Raw genomic sequence first — 18794 nt, forward strand, 5'->3', positions numbered from 1 at the left:
GTATATCGAAACCTCACCATGTAAAAGAGAAATATAAAAGGAGAATTGAATGTTTCTGTCATCGAAATCATTCACAGAAGTTATTATTAATAAACGAGATATCCTTCCGGAACATAAATGTTCTAGTAACAAATACAGCTTTGGTTTGGGTTTGGGCATTTATGCATATACATTATATATAAAACACCCGAGAAGTATATATGGAATAAATACAACCATCTATAGAATATAGGATACATATAGCTTATACTGCGCATGAGCTATGTTCTCCTACTTTGTGTAACTTACTATAAAAGAAACTGATTTAGACAAATACACATTAATGCAAATCTGTCATCTTTTGTTTTATAATGCTCCTGTGAAGCGCTTGGGACGTTTTATTATGTTAAAGGTGCTCTATAAATATATGTTGGTGGTTGTCTACATTTAAAAAAAGCTTCCTTAAATAGGAGGCGCACCGTGTATTAGCTTTTTTCCCACTTTGCCAGCAAGTCTTACAAATGGAGAGGTGTACGCGTACACGTGTCTCTGATGTCCAGTGTATTACAAACTAAGCCTACCAGATGTTTACTAAAGTCCACTTTCTGCAAATGTTTTTAACTCGCTCAACAACAGTAAAATGTGTTTCACATATAACAGAATTTTACCACTACTCAATTGAACAGGGTTTCCCCAACGTCATTTCTGTAACATATATTTTGTATAATATGACTGTAGGTATAAGGACGTAAGAAACACGACATATTATTTCAAAAGTTGTACATGTGACTTTATTCTCATCTTTTAACTGGAAGCTCTGTATGGCTTCTTGGTATATTGCTCTGTTTTAACCAAATGGAAATAACGGATTTATCTTTCACCAATTGTATTGATATTGATAAAACAAACGATCTCAGGGAATCGATAAATGATCTCTTGTCCTGAACCGGTGGTGGTAGTTGGAGGGAGGGGAGGGTCTGAATATATATTCACTTCATCTTTACCAGTTGTGCTCTATTGCCGGCGATAGTTTCAGAACAGTTAATCAGGGCAACGTATTTTCTGCCTTTTAACGTTCTGGTAAGCCTCAAGTCTCCATCGTTTACGAAGCCCATTTAAGAGTAATACAGGAAGAAGGTAACGTCATTGTTGTCGTCCTCTACAAAACACTGTCATGAAGGAGAAATATTGAGTAGTGACCATTATCCATAAACGAATGTTCCTGAATAAACAGGTGAAAAAAAGCAGTCCAAGCATACATTACCATCACACTACTTTAACAATCCATGTCTGTCTTCATCTCGTTAGATCTCATTTGAAAACAATTGTATATTTTTGCTCGGGAATCGCATTTTAAATTTACAACGTTATAATGACAAAGAACATAGCAGGTTTTATGATATCGGAAACAAACTAAAGGTTAGTTCGAAACAGATGTGGTGCCCCCCCCCCCCTCCCCCTTGTAATTATGTTAAATAAACTTCAAATTACTTGAACCTTTCAGAAACATTTGCCAATGAATGTCAGGACCCAGAGCAGCGCATCCCTGACACGCGTTCGGCCTTACTGGCATCTGTCACCAGTGTGCCAGTGTGTTATTGTACATGTAGCTTCGTTTAATTTAAAAAAAACTATTTAATTTACGCATTCCTTGGGAAGCGTATATTATTAACATCTTAAGACAAACCCTGGGCGTTGTGGTGCTGGTTCCAGCGGGAGTGTTTTGAACGGGATATTTCAGGTCAAAGCAATTCTTGGAAATGTAATCCGAACCTTAGATTCGTTTAACAAAACAAGTAGCCGACAGATTCCCCCCCCCCACCCCCGTTAAATAAAGGGTCATTTGGACTTTACCCCCGCCCTCAATACCACTCTCATACGCTATTGTAGTTTGAAACCTTCTCCAGGGTCCATTTCTTTAAATATGCAAATATATGCAGGGGCGGGCTTTATCCGTCAGCCAATTAAGAGAAGGTGGTGTGTACGTCACGGCGATTCTGGCCAACCATCCGGCGCAAATCTTGCCTGGCCCCGCCCCGGGCGCTTTGATTGACAGCCGGAAAGTTTTTTGCACTTTGCCTGAAGGCAGCGCAGATAGAAAGAGCCTGAAGTGATGAGAGTGTTTTATTACCTCAGGCTTGTTCATGTGGGGCGGCAAGGCGACAGCTCAATAAGTCTTATCCTTAAAAAAGAAACAAAAAATGTATCAACAATTCTGAGAGTAAGAATCAACCCCAAAGCCCATCACCGCACCTGGGAATTTAACAGGCGAGCTGTTGTTTTAATCATTTAGTTGAATCTCTTTTATTAAAAAGATTCTCCAAGTCAAAGGATCAGAACGGGGGGTGAAAAAAAAAACAATCTTGGACTTTTTTGGGGGACTTGATCTGACCAGAAGTGAAGCTGCTGCTGATTTTTCCCCCCTCTTTTCTCTCCCCTTTCCTTGTGAGAATCTGTGGTTGAAGCTGCCCCACTTTTTGGTAATGTTAGCCGTCGGCCAGATGGACGGGACCCGGCAGAGCGCGTTCGTGTTGAGCAGCCCGCCCTTAGCGGCTCTGCACAGTATGACCGAGATGAAGAACCCCTTGAACCCTTACTCCCTGCAGACCGGGAACGGCTCCGGGGCTTCTTCCATCTCCTCGTCCTCTAGCCCGCCCGGGATCATCAGTGCAGCCGCCTCCACGGGGCTCAAGTCAATGTCCAGCCTGCCCAGCTTCCTGGCACAGCAACTCTCTTCCACCACCCCTCACGGTATCAACGACATCCTGAACCGGCCCTTGTTGCTCCCGGGCGTGGGAGGCGGCGGGGGCGGCGGCGGCGGCGGAGGAGGAGGAGGCGGGGTCGCTTCGACATTGCTTTCGGGAATCCCCCGTTTCAACACCAGCCTCAGTCCCCCGCCCCCGGGCATGTACTTCAGCCCGAGCGCGGCGGCAGCGGCGGCGGCAGCGGCAGCGGCGGCGGCTGTAGCCCGTTACCCCAAACCACTGGCGGAGTTGCCCGGCAGGAGTCCCATTTTCTGGCCTGGAGTCATGCAGGGTCCACCTTGGAGAGACGCCAGGCTCGGCTGCTCAGCGCGTAAGTACAAGCATTTCCCCCGTTTCTGCTCTTTCTTTTCTAACCAGTCCGTATAAATACACTATTGTATTATCACGCATTTTTGATTTCTCGAATTTATTTCGGTTTTAATTCCGTTCATTTCATTCTTCTCGCAAACATCAAGGTTTTCTAAATGCATTCGCCAATTAAAACTAAGCTTAATAATTGATTTTGTTTGTATAATTTTAATAGAACACACTTGGGTCGATTTAATCGTGAATCTATATTAAACAGATAACAAATGCAAGGAGATAGTGTTAGTGTGTGGTCAAATTGCAAGTATTTAACCGTACCAAGTTGCCTCAAATATACCGTTAGCCTCCTTGTTAAAAAAAACATCGTTATGGAGGTTGCTTTATGTGTCTAAAGGAGTGTTGATTTGGCTAATCGTCAGTTTACAAAAACTTCGTATTAGTTTCTTTCTTATTTTGACAATATTAATTGTCCAGATTTATTATGCATTATGTCACCCTGTTCCAAATTGAATAGTGCATTTGTAATCCATTTTCTCCGCCTTTTACCGAAATCTGACGAGTAAATATTATTCGCAGTTTAACACGCTTAATGCTATCGAATTCCAGATCAGAGCGCCATGCTGATTGATAAAGACGGGAAGAGAAAACACACCAGACCCACATTCTCGGGGCAACAAATTTTCGCATTGGAGAAAACTTTTGAACAAACTAAATATTTAGCTGGGCCTGAAAGGGCGAGGCTGGCATATTCGCTGGGAATGACGGAAAGTCAAGTCAAGGTAGGATTGCTTGACAAGTCTTGAATGGGTTCCGAAGAATGTTGCCAACATGTATTAAAATGTAGCAAAGATTAGGAAATGTCGAAGAGCTAACGTGGGAAAAGTGAAAAAAAAGAATAACAAAGTGTCTAATAAGATTAGGAAAATATATAATTGAAAAAATCTGCAGATTAAATTTAAAATATTTTAATAACAACTCCAGCCTGAATGTGCGATCTGATACAGACTGCTTTTTTAATGTAAAGCACTGTTTCCTAATCAGTTAATGCTGTTTTGAACCACAGAAATATCTTCATTTGGCATCTATTGTTCTATAACAAAATATACTTTTAAATCATTTTTGTAGCACTGATGTTTAATCTAAGCGAGCACACTGCACTCGCCTTGTTTAAATACAGTATTTTCCCGTTACTCCTTGAATGTGCAAAGTTTTTTTTACTGTTTGTCATATTTTCTTCCTTCTGTCAGGCAGCAATCGGTAGCAGTGTCTGATCTGCAAATGTGCGGGCTGTGATATTTTATCTGTTCAGTGTTGGCGTTAGGGTTAGCGCAGTCGCTGGTACCCGTATTCTGTCGAAATGTTTACCCACCACACCAACAATTAAAGAAAAGTTGGTGACACCACAGCTAAAATATCTACATTCTAAAACATTAGGAGAAGGGCTGTGCATGTTTGGTGTGTGAATCTATCATAATTATTAATCGAACACTACAAATTGTAACCTATCTCTTTTTAAAGAAATGGTAAATAAAAGCCCTGAGCACCTTAATACTGGGATATAAATAATTTACTTTTATGTGCTGTTCGGTAAAGATTAAACTGTCGCAGTACTTAATTTATCTCTCCATCAATAGTATATTTGGGTGCGCGTATGGGACACACAGATCCTGCAGATAAGGTACAGAACCTGTTTAAATTGTACCTGATCAATATTCTAAAACATGCAAAATTATACTTGCTCAGGAAATGCCACACATAAAAACACGGTATCACAACTAAAGCTAATCCAAGCCCTTAATTCTCTCCAAGCGCATCTTGAATTCATACTGCCACTTTTGCGCTCATGCAAAGTGGATTTTTGTGTACTTAACACCCAAGTGGCAGTGTAACTCAGAAAGCTACCCAAAGCAGCAGCCCTGAGGTGGAGGATTCCCCTGCAGCACAGGCTTCTCCTCCCAGTTTGAGTTCTCACATTATACAAGTGTCAATCTAGCTCTCGACATTTGGCCAAAATTGCCAACCTTAATCTTAGGACGAAAATAAATCTGGTGAATATTTCTGACAGGGGCGCTACATGCTCAGAGGAAGGTGGAAGGTCTTGTTTCATCGCTGGGAGTTTTCAAAGGGCGAGGCGAGAAAGTAAATCATTTTGTGTTTTTTTTTTAAGTGTTTCTTTGTTAAACCATCCTGCATTCTTTCAATTGTTGACAACCCGGGAATTGTCCTGCTTTCAATTCAGGTTTGGTTCCAAAACAGACGGACCAAATGGAGGAAGAAACACGCGGCAGAGATGGCAACAGCTAAGAAAAAACAGGACTCGGAGACAGAGAGATTGAAGGGTACCTCGGAAAATGACGATGACGATGATGAATACAACAAGCCGCTGGATCCCAATTCCGACGACGAAAAGATTTCCCAGTTACTAAAGAAACACAAACCTAATACTTTGCACGTCCTCACGAGTGAAAATGAAAGCTCATAGGGAGAGACGGGGGACTTGATATTCCTAATCCTACAGAATTTAGCACTAAACTCTCTCTCGCTCTACCACTCTCTGTATATTTTCAGAGATGTATATATTTTTATAGTCTATATAAGTTATGGGAAGATTTGATCAGGAGCCCCGGCGCTTTAAGCACTAATTTTTCATGGCTGATGATACGCCTCCACTCAAAGGGACAGAGCGCATTTGATCTCCAGTATCGGGCACCTCTGGTTTGTGGAACATTTTCTTACCAAGATAGGCATACAGAAGTATATTCAGATCAGCGACTGGGGAGCTCAGTTGTGAAAAGGGGGAGGAAATGGGCGCTCCGGTACTTGTAAATAACTCGTGTATTAAATGCCGAACAGAGAGGGAAAAAAGCTGTGAATATTTATGTGTAAAATACATTTTGTATAAGAACAGATCAGTTTAAATTAGCGCTGGCTTGGTTTTTAATGTATAGATTTCGTTTCGTTTTTCGTGTTTTGGAATCTTGTGGAGTCTGAATGCCAAGTGTTGCCAGAATTTGTGTTTGTGGATAAAAAATAGTATGGTATCTTTTTAATTCGTTCGCGTTTAATAAATTTTATGGTAATTCCAATAAGTGATCATCTGCGTTTCGGCTGCTGGAGAAAAGTTTCTTTACAAATGGAGGGTTTATGACCTCTGTACCGGATTCACTTGATTCGATAACACTTGCTACATATTCTATCGCGGATGTGCTGCTGCGTTTTTCGAACCACCGTTGAAGACCGGTATATAATCTCCTAGTAATTTAGGGCATTTTTGGACCGATTATTCAGTTGGTTGCGTTGATGTTATTGCTGCGATTTTTGTTCTCCCGGTGAGAAATTATATTTGGGTGAATTTGAAATATAAATTTAGCATTATTCGGCGTTGCCGTGAAATATATAATGGCCCTAAAATTAGCTCGGGATCTCGATTTAACACCACATGATGATTAATCAAGTTAGGCCCTTTGTACCGAACGTCAGAGCCGTTATGTTTAAGAGACCTGGCTGCAACTCGCCTGGTATTTTTGCAGATTGAGAATTCAAGTCGTGCACTTTAACAACAAAGTGTGACGAAGGGTCATTAACATTTTGAGCGGTTCGTATGTGGTTAAATAGGCATCTTATTCAGTTTAGCCCCTCCATGTTTGACTTGATATAATCCAAGTAGCTGGATAAAAGAGGCAGTTTTGGTTTAATCCTAAAATTCAAACATTTACGGCATTTGGGAGAAGGATTTTGCAAAAGAAAACATCCGCTCTAGATTTGAAGGACTCCGCTGAACTATATTGGGAAACTGTTCAAAAGTAACTGAGCGACTTTGCAGTAATTAGAGAGTGGGGAGTGGGGAGTGGGGGGGAGGGGGTAATTAGACAATGTCATTTATTACCATTATGAGGACATTTTTTTCTGATTAAGCATCTTTTTGTGCTTCATAAACTGATCAATTACCATGAGAACGAATAGGACTTTTGTATTCAGCTCGGGTGCTTAAATGGCGTATACTTTTTAATGAGAATATCCAATGTAATTGCAGTTTCTCCATTCAAACTCATGCAGCCATCAAAGCTGGAAATGGGGAACGAGAATAACTTGCTATGGAAATGTAGACACGCCATTGTATGCTGATGGGACGTTGTCAGACTTCAGAGGCGGTTCTATCCATTGGGCAACGAATTAAACTTGATGCAGAACCGGGTTCCCTCTTTTTAAAGGTGCGGGGCAGACTTTAATTACATATGGCTTTAATGCAAGTCCACAGACCCGGAGTCGAAGCAGTTCACTTTAAGCACGAACAAAACGGATAACTTTGCACCGGATTGTAGATCAGAGTAACATTTGGAGAAGGGAAGTGTAGATAGGAGACAAGGAGGGGAATAAGTTCTATGAACTCAAAACCTAGTCAATCAGCGCAAATGATCTCATTCGCCCTGACCCTTATTTCATTTATTTTAATTAATTATTTCCTTTTAAAAACAGATGCTGTTTCTTACACCAAAAGGTAATCAAAAACAGAATGAAAATTAAAGGGGGTGGGAGGGAAGAAACAGCAATGAGCCACGTGACAGGGTCAGGGGCTAACAGCTGTCACAGGTTTAAAAAAAACTCCTGTGACATCCAGCTACTGGGTAACGAATCTTTACAAAGTGGTGTCACTAAAAATGATAAAACTATACTTTAGAAATAGAAGTGCAAGTTGATTTTTTTTTTCAGTTTACGTCGACAAAAAGCATCAGGAACGCATGCAAAATAAATGACCATAAGGTGCCAAGGACGGTGGAATAATTAACACCATTATCAACTGATTGATTAAAAAAACTGTGTAAATGTACAATGTCGCTGTGTTTGCTCTCCTGGTGTACCAACTGATAGAAATTTCTCTTGCAGATTTAGCAGCATTGGCAGTAATTGTGCAGGGCAGTGCATTTCTGAGCGGAAATATATTTTAGGAATAATGAAAACCAGAAGTGTAGCGAATTTCTCATTGCGCGCGAGAATACATTTGACCCCCTGGTTTGTGCTGTTCTTTCAGCGTGTGTTACCTGGGTGCCTGCAGCTTTTGAGTAACAAGTTTCAGTTTGTTAACTGACAGCATGTACAAAAAAAAGTGGCAGTTAGGTTGGCTTGGCCCGTTAAGTATGACTAAAATCTCCGACACCTGTTTAACTATATCACAAATGTTAAGTCTCTGATATTATCGTTTTATTGGCGGAATGTATTCCAGGAGCTGACTTGATGGGACTATAACTAAGATTGTGCTGGGTGCTTTCGATTATGAATTACACGCTAAGGATATTTGACACCCTATTTTATTTCGGCTCGTGACCAAAATCATTTGTTTCAAATCTCAGACCTCTGGAAATTTCTGTTAGTTTCCAGCTGCTTCTTGTAACATTCACTGGAGGGAAAAATCTGAAATCAGACACTTTCTTACGAAAAATGATACGAGCATGGGCATTTGGAAAAACACCTTAAAGAAAAGCTCAACAATTCGTTACTCAACATATCGTCACCACCTGCAACTTGCATTTATATAGAGCCTAAAACGTCCCAAGGCCCTTCACAGGAGTGTAATAGGGCAGAAATTGACACCAGACCAAAGTAGGGGATATTGGGACAGGGCTGCAGTTCCACTTGGGATCTCACGGTGAGACCGCACATCATCTCCGTTCACTGAGACAAATAGACTCCACTTCTGTCTTTCAGCGTCATAACTGCCTCAGTTCCTCATGCACAGTGAGATTGAAGGCATCAATTATTAATCTCATGGCAACGTCTTGACCATGACGTTACCCTACCCTCCACACAGTATATCAAACCATCTCTGACGTCATTTAAAGCCTATTATATTTCAACAAATACCTTGTGGGAGCCATTTAAATCCATGACTCACGGACGGGAGGCAGTGGAGAAATGTGAAGCACACCAAATTAACGTCCAAATTAAATCGGAGGAAGAAAACTCTTGTTTTTGTGACAAGCAGGCGGATAGACTAAAGTGACACTTAGCTGGGGAACAATTCTTTCATTCAGTGTGTGTGTAAAATTAAACATTGTACGGTAATTGCGTTATGTTACAAAGGTCGTGGGTTTAGGACTTGCTAAAAAGTGATTCACAATCTGCCTGGGTCAGCGAAGCTATATGATGTTTATATATATATAAAATAAACTTTTTTGGACAAAATTGTTGGGACTTTTTAATTTCAGGTATCTCCGTCAGGTGGTGACACAAATAGCTACCGTCGCTTTAAAGGCCGCTAGTAGTTTTTGAAAAAGTGACCACTGTCTGTGAACAGGGCTTTTGCTTGGATTCGCGGAGTCAGGAGACATGAATATCCCACAAAGGATCAGGCTGCTTCCCACTGAGTCCCACACTACAGCCATTCACTGCATTCAAAGAGAGATCAGGCACCAGCAGAGGATGCTATTTGTTATTGACGGCCCAGGGACTTTAAAACCTGCTTTGCAGACGGTGACTGCACAAGTCGACAGCTTTGTATTGATTAAGAGAAAGGTCCGGATTGCTTAGATCCTTTCCCAATAACCATGTTCATTACATGCTAATTTGGGTCAATAGCCAAGAGTTCGTGTGTGGCCTGTGCTGAGCGCAGCAAAGAATCCCAAAGCCTGGGAAATAAAACCACCTGCTTCCTCACATTTGCAGCTCAGTTACAGTGATAGGAGAGAACAAGGCTCTTAAAAAAAACTAGAATCGTGAGACAGTCAACGAAACATCAGACACACGGTACTAAAGTGAGAACATCAGCTCCCGGCGAAGCTAATTCTGGAGACAGATCCGATAATCGGATAAAATTGGCCTTAAACAGCAGGATTCACAATAGCCAAAAATGTTATTGTATCCAGAAAACTGCTTAGTTATGATTCCTTTCGTATAAAATATTACATTATTCAATATATATTGCGGCTGCCATTTACAAACGTGAGAAAAAGTCCTTCAAACCCAAGAGCTGTTCATTTTCCTCAGAACACAACCTTCTCTATATATCGCAATCCCGTTTCTCTTCAGAAACGTAACGAATTAAACGCATTTTAACACTGTCTATTCTGATGACTGTCCCTGTACTCCACAACTTTATTTTCCCCTTTTACTTGTAACATCCTACTGTTTAACCTGGGCCCCTTGCATTTGAACAGTTCCAGTTAGTTTCCCGGGACAGAACAATGGTGGAGGGCCAGAGGACAGTTCCTTGACCAGAAAGTCTCCCACAATCCTGGGATCAATATACAGTAATACTGCTCAATAAACTGCTCTGGAATTTGCTTCCTTCTCCCATTCAGAATTGCTATATTGGGATTGGTGGCTATTATTTTCATTTATTTTCCTATGCGATTTAGGATTAATAAGTCCTCTCAGGTTTCAAATGAGACTAAGCAAAACATCTCTGGAAAGTGTCTACCATCATGAGAAATCATTGGGTGCTGGTGAGGCTCTCTTGATCTAGAAACAAGCAAATTTAGTGCCAAGCCTGACCCAATAACTATTCGTTCATCGTCAAATACCACCAACCGGTGAATAACAAATTATTCTAAGGAGTAGGATGGAAGAGTATCTGTGTACAAATGACTTAATGAGAAATAGATAATACACATTTAGAAGCAGCAAATGGTCCCAGTAAAAGTCCTTTGAGAAAGCTATAGATAAAATAGGATAGGCCTGACTAGCCACCAGTGGGCCTGCAAACAATGAGTACAACTTTCCTAAAATCTTTGTCTGCAAAGAAATGCCAAGAGAGATAAAATGGGGTATATAGATATGCATTTATATAGTACTTTTCATGACCCCAGGACATTCCAAAGTGCTTCACAGCAAACAAAGTACTTTTGAAGTGAAGGCACAATTGTAATGTAGGATAACCATGGTCGCCAATTTGTGTGCAGCAAGGTCCCACAAACAGCACTGTAATATCGACCAGATAATCTGTTTTTTTTTTAGTGATGTTGGCCAAAGGATATATATTGACCAGAACACCAAGAAGAAATCTCCTGTTCTTTTAATTATGCCATAGGATCCTTTACATCCACTTGAGAGGGCAGATTAACCCTCCGTTTAATGTTTCATCAGAAAGATGGCACCTCCAACACTTCAGCACTTGCTCAGTTCTGCACTAAAGTGTCCGCCTAGGTAATGTGCTCAAGTCTCTGGAGTGCGACTTGAACTCACAACTTCTGACTCACTGAGTTCAGACTTACACTTTGCTAAACAGAACAATTGAATGCAGCTTTCTAGAGGTTGTACTATTATGCTAGAGCTTTACAATAGACTGGTTAGACCCCATTTGGACACTATGCTCTACTTTTGTAAAAGCCACAAAAACCCTACATTGGAGAGGGTGCAAGACAAGAGTAACATTGCTGTTGCTAAAGTTTTAAAGGATCAGACATGAGAAATAATTAGAGAAGCTCAATCTCATTGAGCTTTCTCAACTATTACATAATGTAGATAAGGATAGCTAAAAATATTACTTCCTATTAAGCAAGAACATGGGATATGGGTCAAAATTTAATTTAGTGTAAAGTAAATTTACAACAAATATTAGGATGAGCTTTTGATGTTTAAAGAGTAATAAATATTTTGAATAATTTGCTATGCAGGATAATTGAGACAAAAGTATTTAGGGATATTCAAAATGCAGTTAAATGCTATGATGGAAGAACTATGGTAATAGAAGAATGATGCCCAAGATTTTTTTTCTTGCCCTTGATTTTTAATGTTCATTTTGTATCTTCATGAATAAAAGAAAGAAAGAGAATATCCAAAAATGTTTCGTTTCTACTTACCAGCTCAGAAACTATTTCAACAGCAAAACCAACAACAACTTGCATTTATTTTGTGCAATTTATGTAAAAATGTTCAAGGGTGCTTCACAGTAGAAATGGACGCAAAGCTATGGAGGGATAAATTTGAGGTGATGCAAGCTTGGCCAAAACAAATGAGTAGGCTTTTAAAGTTAAAGAAAGAGATGGAAAGGCAGAAGGATTTAGGGACAGAGTTTTGGACATTGGAGCAGAGGTGGCTGAAATTCTCTTTATCAGTTCTTACACAAGGTTTCAAACACCAATAGACTGTTGCTGTTATTATCATACAGTAACACAATTAAGATAATTGTGCATAAATTGGAACATAGAAACTGGAGTCGGCCATTTAACCTCTTGACCGTGTTCTGCCATTCAATGAGATGATTCTGATCATCGACCTAACTCCATATACTCACCTTTGCCCCATATCCCTAATATCTTCGATTAACAAAAAATCTACCAATCTCAGATTTAGAATTAACAATTGAAACATATTCTGAAATAGAATCAAATATATAAGTTGGATTTGTCCATTAGTGACACTTCATCAAAGTTTTTCTAAACTAAAACTAGAGTCTATTTTTTTGAGACATTTCATCTCAATACAGTTGTCTCTAGTTGAATCCTTTTCATTAATCCAATTTTTCACGCAAGAATAATAAGCATAAAAGAAAACCTCAAACCTTCGATAATAAACAATGACAAGTTAGTCCTCTTCCAATCGAGGTCACTGTTTAAAATGTAATGAAGGGCAGCAGCAGAGGTAGCATGAATTTAAGAAACTTTTTCCAATAGTGTTTGTTAGAAATCCAAAAAGCTATTGAATTCTGCAACATAGGTTTTAAGACTGGAATCCTGGCTGTTTATGGAATTTATGGGGAATCTAGTAAGTCTGTGAGGCCATAAGACTTCTGTTGATTTATTGTAACAGCCTCCCTACGTAAGATTATATAGGATTATATGGGACATAGTGCGCAGAAACAGGCCATTTAGCCTAAACAGTCCATGCCAGCATGTATGCTCCACTTGAGCCTTCTCCCATCTTTCCTCATCTAAATCAATCCCTATAACCTTCTATTCCATTCTCCCTCCTACGCTTGTCTAGCTTCCCCTTAAATGCATCTATACTTTTCGCTTCAACCACTCTCTGTGGCACTGAGTTCCACATTCTCACCACTCTTTGGGTAAAGAAATGAAAACAATATATTGAGAATTCAGTGCTCTGTATTTTGTTTCTGTACTTGTTGATGTTTAATTAGTTATACTATTGTTATATACTCATAAATTATTTTTAGAATGAAAGAATTACTTTCCTTTGGATAACTGACACTGCCCAGATGATTGTAGTCAGAGTATCTTTAGCAATGCTTCTCTTTCCATTCCCATACACTTATCTCCAGAGTCACAGAGGATCTATCCTTGGCCCCTTCCTCTTCCTCATCTATATGCTGTTGCTTGGTGATATTATATTCCACATCTATGCCAATGGCACCCAGCTACACCTCTTTGAACCTATCCACTGCCTCTGTGATGCAAAACTGTTTGTCCAAATTCTAATCTTGGATGAGCGACAATTTGCTCCAGCTAAATGTTGAGAATTCCATTCCCCTCTCTGGCTAAATCAGACTGTTTTCAACCTTGGTATCCTATTCTATCATGGACTAAGCTACTGACTTCATAACATTCATCACAAAGGCCGTCTCCAACTCTATAATATCACACACCTCTATCATTGCCTCAGCCCATGTTCTGCTGAAACGTTCATCCATGCCATTATCACCCCCAGACGCAATTATTGCAATGCTCTTCCGGCCAACCTCTGACCCTCCAACATCTAAACCTCAGCTCATCTAAAACCTTGCTGTCTGTACCCTATCCAGCACCAAGTCCCACTCACATACCACCTCTGTCCTTGCCAACCTACCTTGGCTCCTGGCCTCCCTAATGCTTTGAATGTAACATCCTTTCCCCTCCCTATCTCTGTACCCTCCTCCAGCCCTGAAAGCCTACCCTGGGCTGGAATTTGTTTCAAGCCCAACATCGGGTTCCGTGATGGGGTGGGGGGGGGGGGGTGGTGGGGTGGGGTGGTGGGGTGCGGGGTGGTGGTGGAGAATCAGAGCAGCAGCGGCCAACACAGAACTCGACGTTGGGATTGCCTGGCCTAATCTTCTCGGTGGCGGGGAAGCTCTGTGGTGGCCTATTCACCGCTCTGCGACGGCATCCAAGTTAGCATATTTAAATAACATATTTGCATGAATTAAAATCTAAACCGCAGCGATCTTTAGTTCTTGATCCTCAGCGTGACGAGCGGCACTCATGCATTCACTTTCCCATCCAGGGAAAGCTAGTGCCTCCAAGGTGGGGAAGGGGTGAACTCTGCACTCGGATGGGTAGGGGGGTGGGAAGGAGTGAACACTGAACTCTGAAAGGTAGGGGCAAGTGGGAAGGGGTGAACACTACACTCTGAAGGGTAGGGGCAGGTGGGAAGGAGTGAACACTGCACTCTGAAGGGTAGGGGCAAGTGGGAAGGGGTGAACACTACACTCTGAAGGGTAGGGGCAGGTGGGAAGGAGTGAACACTGCACTCTGAAGGGTAGGGGGAGGTGGGAAGGGGTGAACACTGCATTATGGTATACTGTTTGCAGGGCTGGCAGCCTTTTAAAAATGGCGCCAACACCTCCTTCAACAGGTGTTGCTGTGAACAGTGCCGCCGAGGCTGCCCCTGCCACGTGATTGGGGGATGGGGGCAGCTGCCATGAATATATGAAATGGCCACCCCCCATGTCATCGCATCGGCACAGTGGTGCGGGTCCCGTGGGGGATGGCTGCCATGTTCTGCGAATACAATATCCAGCTCCCTGTTTCTCTGATTCTGGCCTCTAGTCTTTTCCCATTGCACCACAATGTGTGGCTGTGCCTTCAACTGTCCAGGCCCCACACTCTGAAATTTCCTACCTAAACTCCTCCATCTCTCCACTTTCCTCTCTTCCTCTAAGGCTGTCTTTAAAAACTATATATTTGATTCAGCTTTGGGTCACCACTTCGAATATCTCATACTTTGACTTGAGGTCCACTTTCTCTCTGATTAAACTTCTGAACTGCCTTGGGAGTTTTTTTAAACATTAAAGTTGCTGTATAAATGCAAATGGCTGGTGCTCCTTTATCAGGTTCTGAAACATCTATATCTCTTCCCAAGTTCCTAATAACGGTGGATCCCATTCAATGATGTACTGTCACATTCTTTGAGTCTGGTGTCTTTTTGGGGCTGCATCCACTCCCCGAACCTGGAAAGATAATTGCATTTTTCAAGCATCCCGTTAGTCAGGATCTCAATATTTTGGCCCACAAAATGGTATCTACAGAAATTTCAGGGTGCATCTTCCAGGTTAACGGATTCCGATTTCACAAGAGCTTCAGAAGCAAAAGCGGATTTGTTATTGTTTACAATATTAAAGCAACTAACTTCCTGCTCATAAAAAGAAGAAAATGTACTCTGCTGCTCAATGAAAACATCATTGGACAAACACAAAGAATAATTTAAAAGGCTAATGGAATGTTGGACCTTTCTTTCAAGGTGGCTGGAAGACAACAGGGTGGAAGTTACGCTACAGTTATAAAAAGATCTGCTGAGATCCCATTTAGGGCACTGGATTCAGTTTAAAACTTTTCAGTTGATCTACAGCTTGTTGAGGGAGAATTCTAGAATTCCACTACTCTCATTTTGAAAAGTTACATTAGTTAAAATGCAGTGAGAATTTTTAATGGGGATTCTCTTAGGCATGTAAAATATATTGTATTTCCTGGAAAATTGGATTATTTGGGCTAAAAATTGATCCACATCATTTTTTGGGCACACAAATTTGGTGCTGCCAACTCGTTTACCTGATTGTAGTGTAGAGCCGAGCGTTGCCTGCACTGCTGGCTGCCTTAGCGCTCAGCAGGGAAGCAAACAACATGTGTGGATAAGTGGCAGATGAAATTTAATGCAGAGAAGTATGAAGTGATTCACTTTGGTAGGAAGAATGAGGAGAGGCAATAGAAAATAAAAGGTACAATTCTAAAGTGGGTGCAGGAGTAGAGGGACCTGCAGGTATATGTGCACAAATCATTGAAGGTGGCAGGGCAGGTTGAGAAAACGGTTAATAAAGTATATGGGATCCTGGGCTTCATAAATAGAGGCATAGAGTACAAGAACAAGGAAGTTATGATAAACCTATATAAAACACTGGTTTGACCTCAGCTGAAGTATTGTGTCCAGTTCTGGGCACCACACTTTAGGAAGGATGTTAAGGCATTAGAGAGAGTGCAGAAAAGATGCATGACAATGGTTCCAGGGATGAGGAATTTCAGTTACGTGGATAAATTGGAGAAGCTAGGGCTGTTCTCCTTGGATAAGAGAAGATTAAGAGGAGATTTGATAGAGGTTTTCAAAATCACGAAGGGTCTGGACAGAGTAGATTGGGAGAAACTGTTCCCTTTGGCAGAATGGGCGAGCACCAGTGGACACCGATTTAAGGTGATTGGCAAAAGAAGCAATGGCGACATGAGAAAAAACTTGTTTATGCAGCGAGTGGTTAGGATCTAGAATGCACTGCCTGAGAGTGTGGTGCAGGCAGATTCAATTGACGCCTTCAAAAGTGAATTGGATAATTATCTGAAGCGAAAAATATTGCAGAGCTACAGGGAAAAGCCGGGGAGTGGGACAAGGTGAGTTGCTCTTGCAGAGAGCTGGCAACAGACACAATGGGCCAAATGGCCTCCTTCTGTGTTGTAACCATTCTATGATTCTATTTTAGCTGCTCTGGAAAGTAATCGCGTCTTCAGGATCCTTAAAGGGGAGGGGGAGCAGCCAGAGGTCGTGGTGCACATTGGCACCAACGACGTAGGAAGGAAGGGTGGCACAGATGTTAGAAGTGAGTTTAGGGAGTTAGGCTGGAAGCTGAAAGCTCGGATGGACAGAGTTGTTATCTCTGGTTTGTTGCCGGCGCCACGTGATAGTGAGGCTAGGAATAGGGAGAGAGCACAGCTGAACACGTGGCTGCAGGAATGGTGTAGGAGGGAGGGCTTCCAGTTCTTGGATAATTGGACTGCATTCTGGGGAAGATGGGACCTGTTCAAACAGGACGGGCTGCATCTGAACCAGAGGGGCACCAATATCCTGGGAGGGAGGTTTGCTAGTACTGTTCGGGAGGGTTTAAACTAGTTTGGGAGGGGGATGGGAACCGGACTTGTAATCCAGGGACCAGTGGGTCCACTCAGAAAGACAAAGAGTGTAGTGAGGTATTGGGGAAGGTAGCACTGTCACAGAGGACAGATGGGCACGGAGAAGGGTTAAAGTGCGTATACTTCAACGCAAGAAGCATCAGGAATAAGGTGAGTGAATTGAAGGCGTGGATGGGCACTTGGGACTACGATGTTGTGGCCATCACTGAAACGTGGATAGGTGAGGGGGAGGAATGGTTTTTGGAGGTACCTGGTTATAGATGTTTTCATAAGATTAGGAATGGTGGTAAAAGAGGTGGGGGGGTGGCATTGTTAGTTAGAAATAGTGTAACAACTGCTGAAAGAATTTTCGAGGAGGATCTGCCGACTGAGGCACTGTGGGTTGAGGTCAGGAACAGGAAAGGAGCAGTCACCTTGATGGGAGTTTTCTATAGGCCCCCCAATAGCAGCAGGGAGGTGGAAGAGCAGATTGGGAAACAGATTTTGGAAAGGAGCAGAAGTCACAGGGTAGTAATTATGGGGGATTTCAACTTCCCAAATATTGATTGGCAACTCTTTAGATCGAATAGTTTGGATGGGGTAGTGTTTGTGCAGTATGTCCAGGAAGCTTTTCTGACTCAGTATGTAGACTGCCCGACCAGAGGGGAGGCAATATTGGATTTGGTACTAGGTAATGAACCAGGGCAAGTGATAGAGCTGTTGGTGGGCGAGCACTTTGGAGATAGTGATCACAATTCTGTAGCATTCACTGTGGTAATGGAGAGGGATAGGTATGTGCAACAGGGCAAGGTTTACAATTGGGGGAAGGGTAGATATGATGCTGTCAGGCAGGAACTGAGGAGCATAAGTTGGGAGCATATGCTGGCAGGGAAGGGCACGGTCGAAATGTGGAACTTTTTCAAGGAGCAGATAGTAGGGGCCATTGATAAGCATGTCCCTGTCAGACAGGGAAGGGATGGTCATGTGAGGGAACCGTGGTTGACAAGAGAGGTTGAGAGTCTTGTTAGGAAGAAGAAGGATGCGTATATAAAGTTGAGGAAAAAGGGCACAGGCATAGCTCTGGAGGGATACAAGATGGCCAGGAAGGATCTGAAGAAAGGGATTAGGAGAGCTAAGAGAGGGCATGAAAAATGCTTGGCGGGTAGGATAAAAGAAAACCCCAAGGCCTTTTACGCGTATGTCAGAAATATGAGGATGACCAGGGGGACCATAGGTCCGGTCAAGGACAATAGCGGGAGACTGTGTGTTGAGCCGGAAGAGATAAGTGAGGTTTTGAATGAGTACTTCTCTTCGGTATTTACGAATGAGAAGGGGTGTATTACTGAAGAGGACGGTGTGAAACAGACTGGTAAGCTCGAGGAAGTGCTCGTTAGGAGGGAAGATGTGTTGGGGTTTTTGAATAACTTGAAGATAGACAAGTCTCCCGGGCCTGAGGGGGTATATCCAAGGATGTTATGGGAAGCAAGGGATGAAATTGCAGAGCCGCTGGCAATGATCTTTTCATCTTCTCTGCTGACGGGGGTGGTACCAGGTGATTGGAGGGTGGCAAATGTTGTGCCCCTGTTCAAGAAAGGGAATAGGAACAACCCTGGGAATTACAGGCCAGTTAGTCTTACTTCGGTGGTAGGCAAGTTGATGGAAAAGGTGCTGAGGGATAGGATTTCTGAGCATCTGGAAAGACACTGCTTGATTCGGGACAGTCAGCACG

At 42.1% G+C, this 18794-nt stretch overlaps 1 protein-coding gene across 1 annotated transcript; it reads left to right on the top strand.

The window, feature by feature from the left end:
- Positions 1–2462: 2462 nt before the first annotated feature.
- On the top strand, positions 2463–5532 carry nkx6.1 (NK6 homeobox 1). The gene is made up of 3 exons (XM_068025781.1): positions 2463–3054; positions 3657–3829; positions 5290–5532. The coding sequence occupies exons 1-3, from the start codon at positions 2463–2465 to the stop codon at positions 5530–5532; spliced, it is 1008 nt and encodes a 335-aa protein (XP_067881882.1).
- Positions 5533–18794: the final 13262 nt, after the last annotated feature.

Source organism: Heterodontus francisci, chromosome 1 (genome assembly GCF_036365525.1).
Source record: "Heterodontus francisci isolate sHetFra1 chromosome 1, sHetFra1.hap1, whole genome shotgun sequence".
Taxonomy (NCBI): domain Eukaryota; kingdom Metazoa; phylum Chordata; class Chondrichthyes; order Heterodontiformes; family Heterodontidae; genus Heterodontus; species Heterodontus francisci.